At 47.5% G+C, this 15,101-nt stretch overlaps 1 protein-coding gene across 5 annotated transcripts in view; it reads left to right on the top strand.

Moving 5' to 3' along the window:
* The window catches only part of Elf5 (E74 like ETS transcription factor 5), a 40,190-nt gene that overhangs the window by 11,641 nt on the left and 13,448 nt on the right, over positions 1 to 15,101 (top strand). The window contains exons 1-3 of one of the 5 annotated variants that reach the window (XM_076570178.1): positions 2,928 to 3,082; positions 3,182 to 3,261; positions 7,009 to 7,133. In XM_076570178.1, the coding sequence (XP_076426293.1) occupies positions 7,013 to 7,133 (121 nt within the window). In that variant the 5' untranslated portion in view covers positions 2,928 to 3,082; positions 3,182 to 3,261; positions 7,009 to 7,012. Of the gene's footprint in view, positions 1 to 689; positions 847 to 2,824; positions 2,894 to 2,926; positions 3,083 to 3,181; positions 3,262 to 7,008; positions 7,134 to 15,101 lie in introns of those variants that run through there. The other 4 variants (XM_006983626.4, XM_076570177.1, XM_076570179.1 and 1 more) reach the window with 4 other exon arrangements.

A 15,101-nucleotide genomic window follows, 5' to 3' on the forward strand; every position in this document is an offset into this window, starting at 1 on the left:
CCCTCCATCTGTAAAGCAGAGGAGACTGGGAAAACCGTCAGCTGGCTCCAGTGTTCAAACGTGATGCCTCTGGGTGCTTAGCGTGAAAGGGCAGCAATGGTGCTGCCCACTGGCTGTCCCCAAGCCCCCTGGTTGGAAGGTCACCACCAGGATCAGTGGAAGGAAGGGAACTTCTGACTAACGTGCTTTATAAAGGAAACAGTTGGCACTTAGGGACAGGCTTTCGGGTGATTTGCTGACGTTCCCGAGGACGGCCTTCCCAGCAGCGACAAGGAACGGCTTCCATTATTGCATTAATCTGATGAATCCCGGAGACGCTCATTAACTTATTCACAGTAACACAGCCGGAAAATGATGGGCGCAGAATTGGATCCCTGCAGCAGCCTTATTCTTTACCCCACGCTGCTCTTCCCTCCTCACACACACAGAAAGGGAGGAACACCGTACACAAAGGTTCAGGACTTGGCTAGCCCGGGAGAAGGCTACAACGGACAGACAGACACCAGGCCCCCGGCAAGCACCCGACATGTATCTCCCAGGGGCAGGAATTCTCTGTTTGTCGCCTGGGTCCCCTCACTGGGCACAAAAGCAAGAGAAAGGTAAACTTTCTGCATGTGAGAACCACCCCCCACCACCACCACTAAGGAGCCGAGTCACACCGTATGTCACCGTCATCAAAGGGGCTGTGCATAAACCTGAAAAACCAAACGGACCTGTCTGTAGGTGTCACTTATATCACAAGGCTACAGGTGCCTTTATTTCTACCGTCCGCTGGTGTTGGGAGCACGCCTGCCTTCTCTTGCCCTGAAAGCCTTCTGTCTGGACCTAGCCGCCACTTGTCTTCACGTAAGCAGCTTTTCTTTGCTCTTTTGAATGAATTGAAAGGGGTGTCGGGGCTCGGAGTCTCAGCTGGGGCCTGGGACTGAGTCTCTTATCTCCAGCGCCCACACCAGCCCCTCCATGAGGCAGTCGAGTGCCTTCTCCGGGGGTGTTTGACTCAGCCTTGACTGCTTGCCGGAGAGATTTGTGTCTCCTCGGGCAAAGTGGCCACCCACCCTCTTCAGCGTCCCCCACTTCCCCTGGATCCACTAAACCAGAGGCAGCTCAAGTCTCTGCTCCTCCTTCAACTGCCATTAGGAGGGAAGCCGGATTCTGTACAGATAGCCAGCCCAAGGAAAACCCACCACCTCCCCCAACTCTGACCTCACCCTCAGATCGCCCCCTCGGGGGGGGGGGGGCGGCTGCTGCTCACCATGCTGTCCCTCTTGATGCAGAGAATGGTATTATTACAGTTTGGGGCATTTTTTAGGAGTTTGTACAAAATAGTTTAAAAGAATCCCATTTGGCACTCTTACAGCCCCTTAGAACAGAATGCTTCCAGAAAAACAGTGGCTAGGGTTTTTTTCCACTGTATTCTCAAACCTTATCAGTCTCTGCGTGCGTGCGTGCTGGGTTCATGTGCATTCGCCCCCTACTGGCAGAAATTGGAAACCACATGCTCTCCCGCATCTGCGTTAAATATTAAGGTGCTGAGAATTTCCTAAGACAGAAACGGTATCCTAGAACATTAAGAACTTCGTCTCTATTTTACAGAAGAGACTACTGAGGCACGAGAAGGCCCGATAATTTATGGAGACAGCTTTGTGTTGTAGTCCAAAATCCCAGACCCAGGCTGTTGATTGCCCATCCGCACGAAAGTTTAATTCTTCTGATTTTGTGATCTCTGCAAGTTTTTTTGTCCTGTGATTCAACATATTTGAGACAGCAGCTTTTACAGTCTGGTTGCCTCCACTTCTCAAAAGTCTCCAGAGTGAAACTTTTTAGCTACTCTATGTTAACCGGTTTTATTAAATCCTCAGGACATTTGGAGGATTGTGTGTGAAAGATGTCCATTTTAAGAATGAGGAAGTGGGTTATCAGAGATGGTCATGAGTACTTACATAGCAGACCAGAATGGAAAAAAAAAAATCAAAACTTTTAGCATGCAGGCAAGAAAGTCAGAAATTGCAGCAGGCTAAGAGGTTAAGAACTGTACCCCACATCTCTTGCTTTGTGAACAACACAAGCAATATTTATTCCTCGTGTCTTTAACCTAAAACTTGTGATCCTTGCATCAAAACCCACAGCTTCCTTCTGTGAGCCTCCAGAAAAACAGCTAAAAATAAACAAATGAAGTCCTAAGTAAGCTAAAGAAAAAATGAAGAATTACTCGATAAGCCGTCAACAAGTTGTTTCCCACAAAGCTGTGGTTGCTTCCAGAACAAATACTCAAGCACCCAACCCACAAGCCTTCCCTTATTGAAAGTGTTGAAATACCCTCATTGAGCCCTCTGTATCCTGCCCTGCTTTAAGAGCCCCAAAGGGTGGAAAATTGACATTCCTTGTCTGTAGGGTTCTGGACTCGGTGGACAATCAGGTGTCCTGGAGCTTTAGAGGAGAAAAAGCATTTCTCTACTCAGTGGCACTGCCCAGATGGTAGAATTGTGGACAAGCCTTTCTCGGTCCTTTCCCTGATTTTGAACTGGTGGGGCTTTGTTCAAAGATGTTTTGACAAAGAAAGAGTCAATGCCTGGACCCGGACATTCGGGAGGTAGAAGCGGAAGGACTGCCTCAAGCTTGAGACTAGCCTGATCTGCATAGCAAGTCCACACATCAGAGATGGGGAGGGGAGAAAAAAAAAAGGGAATGGGAAGGAGAGAAACAGCCGAAGTGTAGATGCTTAATTAGGTAGATTTTTGGTTGCATGCCCAAAATGAACTTGATGATCCTGGCTAGGGTCAAGGAGGAATTTTCCTCTTCTGGCATATTGGCCAAGGTTGGGTGGTTTACACCCTCACTTCTCTCTGGTGGTTGAGGCCATGGGCACTGTACCTGTCCTTTCTGCGATGGGTTTGTAAGTAGGACAGAAGCCCATGAGCCTGGCTCTTTCAATGGGTGGGACCCTGTGTGTGTGTGTGTGTGTGTGTGTGTGTGTGTGTGTGTGTGTGTGTGTGTGTGTGTATGACGTATGAGCTTGCTCCAGAAGGGGACAGGAAGTCACTGGAGGCTCTCGGCTCCAGGTCATCCCTGACTCACTCCAAAGGTACCTACTACAATCAGCCTTCTCAACAGTAGGAGAGAGCTCGCCTGACTTCACCATCTTGGGGTTGATCATACCAATCTTTTCCTACTTCTGAGGCAGCCAGAGCGGTAACTAATACAGGAGAAACTGCTTCCATCTGCTGTTCGAAAGTCGGGCCGTGAGGGTCCAGGACATCTAAGGTATCTGGTCGCGTTGTTCAGCTGAGCATAAGAGGGAAGGAGGAAGGGGGAACCAGACGGCTTTCTGGGCTACGGGTTACTCTGTGTCAGTACTAGTCGTATTTTGCTTATTTGGAGACTTGACTTGTCCGAAGTGCAAATGTTATTAATGTGGCTGTGCGTGTGTATGTACGTGTGTACAGGCTCGGAAGTGTCCGGCTGATCAAGTGGGAACCTGAAGAAAACCACAGAGCCAGGGTTGGCCTTGAGTCTGTCCCTTAGTGTCCTCCTGTCATGGGTAAAGAACTAAGGTCCTAGAGAGATGCAAAAGCAGGACATGACTCCAAGTTCAAGGATCTTTAATAATGACAAGCCAGAGTGTGGGTAGACCAGCGGGCCCAGGAACCTTCTAGTGTCCCCTTTTCGGCTTGCACAATGCTAGGCCTCTCTAACCCAGTCCTTTCCTGCCTTATTTTTCTTACCACCCTCCCCTCAGAGCCTTTCTTCACCCCCATACCTATTGAGAATGTGGCTGGACAAAACCAGACCCAGTCTTACATATGGCTGGTCCAGAATCCTCACTGAGAAGAGGGTACCACATTGGTGATCCACCTACATTGAAGAAACAGTCAAAATGTCCAATTACTGCAAGCACCTTCCAAGGCCTAAAGAAAAGGTTCTGATGAACACAAAGCAGCCTTTATTCCTGAACTTGCACACCTAGTGCATGCTGGCTAAGTAGCCATGGCCTTTTGTGGTGAGCTTAGACTTAATAATGCCTCCTCTTACGACAATAGCAAAATAAGAAAGAAAGAAGGAAAAAAATGTTCACGGCTTTCATAAAAGACCCCACCACCACCACCAAAGAAGCAAGAAATAATTGTGGAAGGAAAACAGCATGGTATATACCAGCTAAGCCCTCTAAACAAATCTAATGGGTATAATTTGCCATAGAAGGAATTATCCAAGGGAACCAAATCCATCATTGTGTGCAGCCCTGAAGAGATTAGAGATCGAGGGGGTGGGCTGGTGTGCAGGGGGGCGGCAAAATCCTTAAAGAGGGTAAACACCCTACTGATCAAAAACAGTCCTGAGCTTTGTAAGATCCAGTTCAATTTACTAAATGACTTTTTTGTGAAATACTAAATGTCCTCTATATGTCAGGTGTGGGTGAAGAAGGGCAAAGTCAAGGTCGGGTTTAATCTTTGGAGGATGCCCCATCGACTTTGAAGATCTGGAGACTGTGTTCTGTCGTCTTCTATTTGGGGCCCACCTCTAGTTTCTCCAAATTCAGTTAAGGCCATGTCAGAAGTGTTCTGAGTGTCCTGCCCCAAAAGGGTGAGGGTCTTTGTATCCTTTGCTCACACTTACAAGATTTCCCAGAAGTTGATTAAGTGTGGTGTTCAGCCTTAATCCTGCTCCCTGGCACCCCCACCCTCACCTGGTGCAGACTCAAGATAGAAAGCTGGTCAATCCATGGGAAAATCAGAGCCCAAACCCAGGAAGCCTTGGCTTCTGATTATCAACTCTCAGGTGAGATCCATGGTTGATCTGGACCCGTTAATCCTGTCCAGGAATCAAGAAAAGGTTGAGACCTAGGGAATATACTGGCGCTGTCGCAGAGAGGATATCCCAGAGGAAGAACCCCAACTCTTGTTTTTATTTATCAGCATACAGTTCTGCACACTGAATGGTAATCATGATGGTAGATTTGTGAGCATCTCAAAAGACCCCTGTGACTCTTAGTAACCATCATATAAATGTGCCTGGGAAGAGACAGTGCCTTTAGATAGGGAAGCTAACAGAGCTCATGGGAAAGTTAGGGCCTCTCTCAAGCTTAACTCTGCTGTCCATTGGCTGTGTGACCTTGAGCAAGTGACATAGATTCCCTGGCTCTCCACTTCCTTCCCTAGCAAATGGTGGAGTGTATTTTCCATCCCTGGAACCACAGGCCTGGGGAAGCAGGAGGTAATTCTGCCCAGAGGTTGGCAAATGCCTCAAAGGGCCGGGTAGTAAATATTTTATGATTCGCTGGCCAAAAGACAAAAATCAAGAATGCTAAGTAAACACGTATTTCAAAATCTAAAAGGATTTCTAGCTTCAGGATAAATAAAGAAAGGAGATGTGGGCTGGATTGGCTTCAGGTTGCAGATAGCTAACTGCTGATTTAGGTGGTACATGAATGAGCCATTTCTTTTTGAGGTGATACATTCATTTTTATGTATATTAAAGAATACTAGCTTTCCATTTATAATAATTATATGAAGTTTTCCCTTTAAAGACACATTTACTTTAAAGAAAAAAAATGATGGTTGTTGAAAATTTTAATTTGTTGTCTTCAGAGAAGCAAGTGGATTCAGTACAATTATCATGGTGACGGGTAAAATGATGGAGTTTGAAGGACGCTGGACTAAATGATGGAGAATCGTTCATACATTCCAATTCTATCTTATGATGCTCCTGGACCTGGTATCTCACTTTTGCCTGGCCTTTGCCAGTACTGTGATTTTGAGCTACTGTGTCCTCCCTGCAAATAGAGTTTGAACCAGCTTATCTCATTAATTTTATTTCAAGAATTAAAACAAAGTTAAGTTTAAAAAAAAATTCCAACTATGACCCCCTGCAACACACACACACACACACACACACACATGCGCGCGCGCAGAGGTAGCGTTTGGCCCTATGGGCAGCAGCAGGGGTGAGGTGGTCAGGGCAGGAACACAGTCTTCTGCCCAGCCTCAGCCCGACACCTTTGCATGAGCTGCCCTCCAAGTGCCGTCAAGTGCTCAGGGAGCAGAGTGCTGCAGACAAGACCAGGGACTTCCCAAGCAGGCCCACCTGAGCTGCCTCTCAAATTCCATCTCCTGTGAGCTGAGGTAGCTTGTACTTCTACCTAGAATCTCAGAGCCCCCATCCTTCCCAGAACTTTTCCCAGAACCCATCAGAGTGGTTGCTCTGAGGAAAGTACTAGAGGACTTACGCACAGTACTCTCCACACACCTGAAGCGGAGTGGACTGAAGTATTCAGAACTCCCCAGTGTCAGGAATGGGATATGGTATACATCCTGTAGAAACAGAGCTCCTAAGAGGATCCAGGATTGCTCCAGCACATTAACATTGCTGCAGAGTATCATGTAAATATTCGCTGACTGGAATAAATTAACTACAGCTATAACATAGTGTGATACCATGCCCATGTCTAGCGCATAAAAACTTTCTGACATCAGTTCAGGACTCTTTTGCTGGGGAATAAGATTGTGGCAAACACATGCACATGCTAACACACAGAAATTTTCAGAGCTCTCTGATTTCAGCATGTTAGATAGAATCATACAAGGCAATGCTTGACCCATTTTCCAAAGTGCACTTATATATATATATATTATATAAAATATGTATTATATATGCTATATATAAATATGTTATATATAGAGAGGGGGTAGCCAGGCATGAGCAAAGAGAAAAAGTCAATAAAGAGGCAGGATTGCACAATATGAGCCTCTATCCTCATATCCCAGTTCTGCAACTTCTTGTTATATTACTTGGGCAACTATCTCAACTCCTTTGGTTCAGTTTTCTCATAGGTGCGATGGGAATAGGCAGGATGCGGTGAGGACCAAAAAACATTGTCGGTGGAAAACACTTCATGGGAGTGCCCGGCTGCTGCCCTTGTCAAAAGCTAAGGGCCATTCTATTGGGAGTTTCCACACTATGTGGCTGGTGGAAGCCCATGTTCCACGCATCCTCACAGCCTCTCTGATATTCCAGGGTGATGTTGGACTCCGTAACCCATAGCACCTTTCTGCCCAACACATCCTTCTGTGACCCCCTGATGTCTTGGACCGATTTGTTCAGCAATGAAGAATATTACCCTGCCTTTGAACATCAGACAGGTACGTCCATCCATCTGGGGGTTCCCATTCAAGGGCAGTGGGACTGGGGTCAGGCAGGATGGACTGGTCCAGGGCAGCCTAGAAATGCCAGTGTTCAGGGCAGATGCTGGTGGGAAGCCACAGGGAAGGAAGTACTGCGGCGTTGTAGGGAAGAAAAGGACTAGAATCCTCATTCTTCTTCCTACTTCTGCGTAAACTGTGCAGCCTGCCTCAAAGTCATGTGCAGTAAACATGAGTCCCCTGCCAGGCCTAAGGCCTCCTCTTCACCCTCCTCTCACTCTCCTTCTCCCTCCCAACCCCCAGCTCAGTTTTCTGTACCCAAGAAGGAAGCTGGAGACCTTATGTAAATCTCACTGCAGAGGGAGGCCAGCTGAGCTTTGCCCCAGAAACCCTCTGAGGCCTCCATGCCTGAGTAAGTGCTTGGGTGACTGCACATGCCAGCAACCCCAGCTGGCTGATGGCACAGCAGGCGCACACCCCACAGGTGATGCAAACACCAGTGAGGCTGTCAGTCCTCGTGGAGACTTAACCCTGAGCACGCCAGTCTGGTCAGGGCTGAGCCTAGTGTCTAGAGGCAGGGAGAGATCAGGAGTTCCCGTCCACCACAAGGAAGCTCCTGCCTTTAGTGAGAGTTAGAGGCCAGTGCTGCACACCCAGAATGGAAGTGATTCCTAAATCACTCAGTAATGTACACACACACTCCTGCCCGCCATGCACACATGCGCACATGAAATCTCTCACTCTCATCTGAAAGATCTATCAGGTTTATCCAACCCATGGTCTATGTAGTCCACATGCACTGAAGGATAGCTGTAAATGGGGCCCAACACAAAAATCATACACTGTCCTAAAACATGATGAGATATTTCTTCTGCAATAGTTTTTGTAAGTCACTCAAAGTGAACTTTGCAGAGGACAATTCCATGTCACAATGTCGAAAGACCACAGCATTTGGACTTGACTCATTTGAGTACATAGTACAATTCTCCTTTGATCCCAAGAAGTATCTGGATTCCCTCGAAATGGTAAACAATATAACTCACCTCCTTTCCTCAAAAGTTTGGGTAAGAAGTTAATGGAAAAGAAGAAAATGAAGGCGTTAGGGTCTTCGTTCTTTCATGTTGTTGGTGCCTGTTCTCCAGGATTTGGTGACATTGGGGTGACAGGAGGGAGATGGCCTCAGCACTGTGCCTACAGGGTGCCCTGATGACAGGAGCAGTAGCTTCTGTAGTTGACCAGAGTCTAGACTGGGTTCCATGTGACCTTAAAGGGAAAAGTGGCCTTGACTCTGTTCACTCCAGTTTAACCTCTCATGCTCCAGTCTCCTCTGGGATGAGGATGATGATGGTGGTAGAGGCTGGCACCAACGAAACTCAGGACTACTTCCAGCTGGGGGTAAAGAGAAAGTTCTAGAGCTGATGGTTGTGCTGATATTTGCATAACAATGTGAACATACTTCATGTCACTGAACTGTACACTTTAAAAGGGTTAAAATACCCAGGGCGTTGTGGTGCACACCTTTAGTCCCAGCACTCAGGAGGCAGAGGCAGGCAGATCTTGGAGTCTGAGACTAGCCTACAGGGTAAGTTACAGGGCAGCCTGTGCTACACAGAGAAACTATATATATATATTTAATTTAATTTAATTCTCTACACTCTTGGATTCCTGGGGGTAGTCCTCCCCTTGGCATTTCCATTAGTGTGATGAAAGGTGAGACAATGTCATTGCTAAAATTCTTCCAGAAGTGTCTCTGAATCCCCATCAGGAGACATCAGAAACATAAACTTCTCTCACCACCATACAAAACATTTGAAATCTCCATCGAGATATGAGACCAGTGAAAATAAAATATCCTCTTTTCTTTTCCCAAGAAGAACACTGTCAGAGAAGTGGCATGTGAGTCTGAGTTTCTGTGAAAGCCTTCTCTACCAGGAGCAGATTGGGGGTAGTCAGGATGCCCTGGCCACTGCTTCCTCAAGCATGTCTCCTTGCTGCCCACAGATCTCCATCTTGAATTTAGACATTGCCACTTGTCAGCCATATGACATCAAGCTTTTTGACACATTTTCCTTCACCATAATAGTACCCCCTCCCGAAAGCTGAGCATGTGAAATGAGAGTTCAGACTGTTATGGGGGCTCAGACACCTGCCTGGCACTTGTTAGATGCTCATCCCATGCAGGCCCACCTCACAACTCCTAACAGCTAGAAAACAGCCACCGCCTTCCTCTCTCCGTCCTCCAGCCCAGGTCTCAGTAGTAACCCTCCCAATCTGGAATTGAGACCCAAGGCAAAGGAAGTGAGAAGGAAGAGACGCGCCCTGTAGACAGGTGATGTCGAGGAGACCGGGACGCGCAATGTTCAGCCTGCTGAGGAAAGCGGCTGTTTTCAGACTTTGCAAAGGACTTCAGCAGAAAGCCTGTGTCCTCAGTGTGCTTATCACAAAGGATTTGGCCCTGCTCTTTGAAGCAGGACTTTTGGTTGACTGCACTAAAGGTTGGAAAAGGCACAGTCACAGATTGCAAAATACTCTCAAACTTCATTAATTTGTCTTGGCCTTGGCTTCAGCTTCTTCAAAATAGAAAATGGTCAGTATTAGACAGTTTATTGGTAGAAACTCTGTATTCCATATGTACATATATTGTATGAAATACACACACACACACACACACACACACACACACACACACGGGTTTTTATTGTTGTTTTGTTTTTGTTTTTAGTCTTTCAAGACAAGGTTTCTCTGTGTAGCCTTTTCTGTCCTGGAACTCACTCTGCAGAGCATCCTGGCCTCAAACTCACAAAGATCCACCTGCCTCTGCCCTCCTGAGCACTGAGATTAAAGGTGTGTGCCACTGTGAATTAAAGGTCTGGGCCACTGTGGTTTTTGGAGACAGGGTATCACTATGTAGTGCTGGCTGTCCTAGAACAGGACAGGCTGGTCTCCAACTCCGACTGCCTACCTCAGTACTGGGATTAAAAGTACATGCCACCAAGGCAGGTTTCACAGGCATATATTTTTAAAAGATTACAAGTCCAATTAAGTTCTAATAGTCTACCTTCTCTAGCCTCACCCCCACTTCCTGGAGTTCCACCCCACATATCTTCCTCCCCACACACCTCTTTCCTGACCTTCAAAATGGCCATGCCAATATGCGGCCCCTCCTTCACTTCGGAATTTGGCTTATACTCTTTCCACAGAGGAGCTTTCTAGCCTGGGGAAGCCCTGGGGAAGAAGTTCAAGAGGCCCCTCAAGTCTACCATACAGAGCCCGGGTGGTGGGGGCGGGGCGGGAGACTAGATGCTGGCTCTCCCCTCTGCACCCCCACCCTCAGGCAGATTCTTCCATTTTCATTCTGCATAGCTGTTACCCAGGTTCAGCTGCAGGAGCAGGATGACGCCCATATCACCCAATTCTAGCTCTGTCCCTTACCCATTGTGTGACTTTAAAAAGGGCTGCCTCCTGGGGCCTTCCTTTCTCCGTTTGTAAAATGGGTGCTGTGATCTAAGACCTCACAGAACATATTGAAGATAACATGAAAATCAGTGTTTAGCAGGGTGACTAGTACCTAAGAGCCCTCGGAGACTCACTCGAGTCTTGGGCCAAGTGTGATGGTACATACCTTTAATCCCAGTACTGGGGAGGCAGAGGCTGGTTGATCTCTGTGAGACCCTGTCTCTAAAAAGAAGAAAAAAGGAAATATAACAGCTCTGATTATCCAGTTTCAAGAAAAGCTTTTTAAAAGAATAGTGGGAAAAAAATCTTAAGTGTTAAACTCGAAAGGGAAAGCATTTAAATTACACCTGGGCTTTTCTAAGTAAAAGTCATGTGCTGGATACAGAAATTGAAGAGCACATCCATGGTACAGGCCTAAAAATTTCTAAATCAAAATCAAAGAACACTCCGGGCGGTGGTGGCGCACGCCTTTAATCCCAGCACTCGGGAGGCAGAGGCAGGTGAATCTCTATGAGTTCAAGGCCAGCCTGGTCTCCAAAGCGAGTTCTAGGAAAAGCGCAAAGCTACACAGAGAAACCCTGTCTCGAAAAACCAAACAAACAAACAAATCAAAGAACACACACAAAATCATTCAAAAGTCTAAGTTGAGTCCTGTAGCAGAAGTCGCATCTCAGAGAAGTCACTACTGGCTACCTCTGGCCTGTCTACCCTTTGAGGCTTTCAGAGAAGCCGCGCTCCACACCGTTCAGGCCTGGCCCTCTCAGCCTCTCCCTGACTCTCAAGGTCATGGCTCTTTGCAGACACCCAGCCAGCCCTCCTCTTTTCTCCATCCAGTTTCTTCCACTGCTCATGGTCTAAGTCATGCCAAGGCTAGGATGAAAGCCAAGAGAGGTTACAGGATGGGGGCAGCCCAGCTCTGAGAGGAAACCTGGAAGAAGCCATTTATCACCACAGGACTTCCCTCATAAAGTCCTTCCTTTCTGAGACAAAGCTGCAATTGATGGCGCCCTCCACTACCCAGTTCACTCTCCACCTCTCTGCAATGTCGCCTTGGGCGAAAAACTTTCCCCACGCCCTGTGCCAATAAATCATTCTAATTATGGTCCCAAGTTGTCTAACCCGGGCCTCCTCTGAAGTAGACTGTCTGTCTCCCCCTTGCCTGGGACTGCCTTGGCTTGGTTCTAGTTGTTCCTGACTCTGAGAGTGAGCATCGGCCTGCTATGTCCAAGCTGGTATGAACCTTCTAATCTCCATGCCCCTACCTGGCGCTACTTCCGGCATGGGTGTCACCACCCTACCCTGAGGACCTTGGAGCAAAGCAGCCAGCTGTGAAAGCTGAAGTCCCAGTGAAGTTAAACGCATCCAACTTGATAGCTTCGTTTGAGAGAAGTTCCCTGGAACCAGTGACAGATCTCTCAGGCTCCTCAGTTTTTCTTCCCAAGGCAGCTGACCGTCAAGTGCCCTGACCCACTTCAGACTTCAAAGGAGCTGCTGGCAAAGCCTGCTGCTTAATAGTGGCCTCTGGACTTCTCCATCAAGCTTTCTGGGCACAGGATACTGGCTGGCCTCAACTATAACCTAGGCAAATGGGCCCGACAGCACAGCTCCTCCAAAAAGTTCAGTGGGTTTTGTAAATGAGAGGCATGTTAAGGAAAACACTGTACCTTTCCAGACAATATGACCCAGGAAGAGAATACAGTCTTATATAAATAGTCCCTTCTTTGATTTGCCCTAAGTTCATTTCTTCCAAACACTAGAAGACTCATTTTCTTGTCATTTCCTAGGATTGGAGGCACTGGTATCATTACCTCTCCATCTTCTTCCTGATTTTTCAGACCTAAGTTTTAGATGGATAGATAGATAGATAGATAGATAGATAGATAGATAGATAGATAGATAGATAGATAGATGATAGATAGACATGATAGATGATAGATAGATATGATATGATAGATAGATAGATAGATAGATAGATGATAGAGATAGATGATGGATAGATAGATAGATAGATAGATAGATAGATAGATAGATAGATAGATAGATAGATAGTAGACAGACTTACTGGCTTATAATAGTGTGGTGAATATGCATCCATCTGCCTGCCTGCCTTCATCCAAATCTTGTTTTTGATATGTGTGCCAACTTGGTCCTCTAGGACCAGGAAATGTGGCATGATGCAAAATGTCCACATGGTGCCTTACTAATGGCCGCTGTGACCCTGGCGGGAGAAGCATGTAACCTCCCAGAACCTGTTTCCTTACCTTAAGGTAAAGATCATAATCACTGTGATCTGGTAACACTAACTGAGGACCTGTGGGGTTGGGGGAGGGGGGGGGGGAGGGGGGGATGGGAAGAGGCCCTTAGCACTCCTGATTCAGGGTGAACAGAGCTCAATATCTGAGGAAGGAGGTGCTGAAAATCCTTCTGGAACCTTCTGAGAAGGGCACCTGAGGGGAAGAGTCTTTGAGAGAGTAAGTGAGCAGTGGTGGCTGAGGGAGAGCAGGAAGCACTCGGGAGTCAGCAGAATGGGGAAAGGCACCTTCAGGCAGAGAGCAGGGAGTGACAGAGAGGCAGGTAAGAGAGGCCTTGGGGCAGGATTCCTCCCTTCCACCGAAGCCTCCGCCTCATCCTAAGGCTGAGACCACGGAATCACTCCACCACCAAAATGTCTCTGTGGATGCTGGCTCCCCTAGCCCTACCTCCACGTCACTGAGAACAGCCGTTTCTTCCCAGCTCTGGAGACTGTGGGAAGGGCTTTTCGCAGACAGGAAAGCCAGCCACCATGTAGCTGGGCCCCAGGCCCCTGCTGCACACAAAGACGGCTCTGTAAGTGAGCTCCACCAAGGAGCTGAGAGCGGGGCATCAGGCCAGCAACACCTTCCTGATGTCGGGACTGACCTCCCACCTCCCACCTCTCTAGATTCTGAAGGCTCTCTTGGCTTCCAGAAACAACGTAGGCTTCCTTCAGAAGCCAAACAAAATAAGCCTGCAGTGGAAATGGAGAGGGGAAGGGAACAGACACACAGCGAAACCTTTCCATGAAGAGAAACGTGGCGGTGTGCTACACAGCAGTGCACCGATAGCCATCTCAGTCAGGGCCCAGTGCAGGACCAGCAGCCAAAGAATGTCAAGGATCATAAACATCTCTCATCAGAATACCAGGAACGTCTAAAGGCCGCTTAGGTTTACTCAAGCCAGAAATCAGTAGATGAAAAGGCACAGACAGAACACAGGAAGCGTCTATTTTCTCAGGAGACCCTGCCCTCTGCCAGGAACCAGCCATGAGCCTGATCAGCCAGCTCCAGCCAGCAGTGGGGGGTCAAGGAAAGGGTAGTTGGGTCAAACCATCCCCTCAATGTATGGGGCAAAGGCTATAGCACCAGCACCCACCAGCCAGCCGAAATACAGACTCTTTCATGTAGGGGAATGTAAAATTCTGGTTAAAGGGCTGGTGATTTGAATAGATCACTTGCTACACATGTATGAGGCCCTGGGCTCAATTTCCAGCCCCAGAAAAAAAAACTGGTTAAAATTTTAAAATAAAATAAGTCTAGGATTTGGGCTTACCAAGAGGCTCAACAGTGGGAAAAGAGATTTCTAGAAGGGGTCTGCATTTTAGAGGGAAACTCAGCTTCTATCTTTATGAAAGATAGAAGGTGCCCTGTCACACCTGTGAGGTAGGGTCACTGGGGGAATTTGAGAAACCAGAAAATTCCCCTTCAGGACTAGGCACCTCAAAAGTAATGAACAAGAGGTGGACCCCAGCAGGCAGAGCTGTCTCCTAGCTGGGCTCATCGAGGCCCAGTAGCCAGGAGAGCGAGGCTTTCGAGGCAGAGGGAGAGCAGTACCAACAATGCCAGTTGCTGTGGAGTGTCACTGCAGGATGTCACTTTCCGTTATCCTCACAGCCATGCTCTGCTGACTTTCCTCTCAGTCTCTCTAGCTCTCCGCCTACCTCTCTCTTCATGCACCATCTCCTTTCTGTGCTGATCCTCCCAGGAGGACTACAGGGGGATGAGAAGAGCAAGGCGTGTAGACTGCAGCTCACATTCCAACTTCACTACCCGCTGGCAGTTGGATCTAAGGAAAATGAGTCTCCCCTAATCCTCGAGTTCCTCATCTCTCAGTGGACAAGGGCTAAATGTGTCTGTCCACCATGAATTCCTACGATGCGATTTGTGGCATCACACAAAGTCGGTGGACAGCCATAGCATTAATAACAGCATTAGAACATATGTGAGCCCGTTTAATCTGTAGAACAACCCTATGATGTAGGGAACAACCCTATGTGCTATAGTTGTCTCCAGTTCATGAACAGGGAAAGTGAAGTTCTCAGTTATTGGATGGATGGACAGCAGGGGGGTGGGTTGGTGGGCGGATTGATGAATGGGCCATGGATTAATAGGTGAGTAAATGAATAGATGCTATGGTGATTACAAGAATTATTTACATCAGATCTGGGGGTGTAGCTCAGTGGCAAAGGGCTTGCCTAGGCTGTACAACTAGCTGTCT

This window comes from Peromyscus maniculatus, chromosome 4, assembly GCF_049852395.1.
Source record: "Peromyscus maniculatus bairdii isolate BWxNUB_F1_BW_parent chromosome 4, HU_Pman_BW_mat_3.1, whole genome shotgun sequence".
NCBI lineage: Eukaryota > Metazoa > Chordata > Mammalia > Rodentia > Cricetidae > Peromyscus > Peromyscus maniculatus.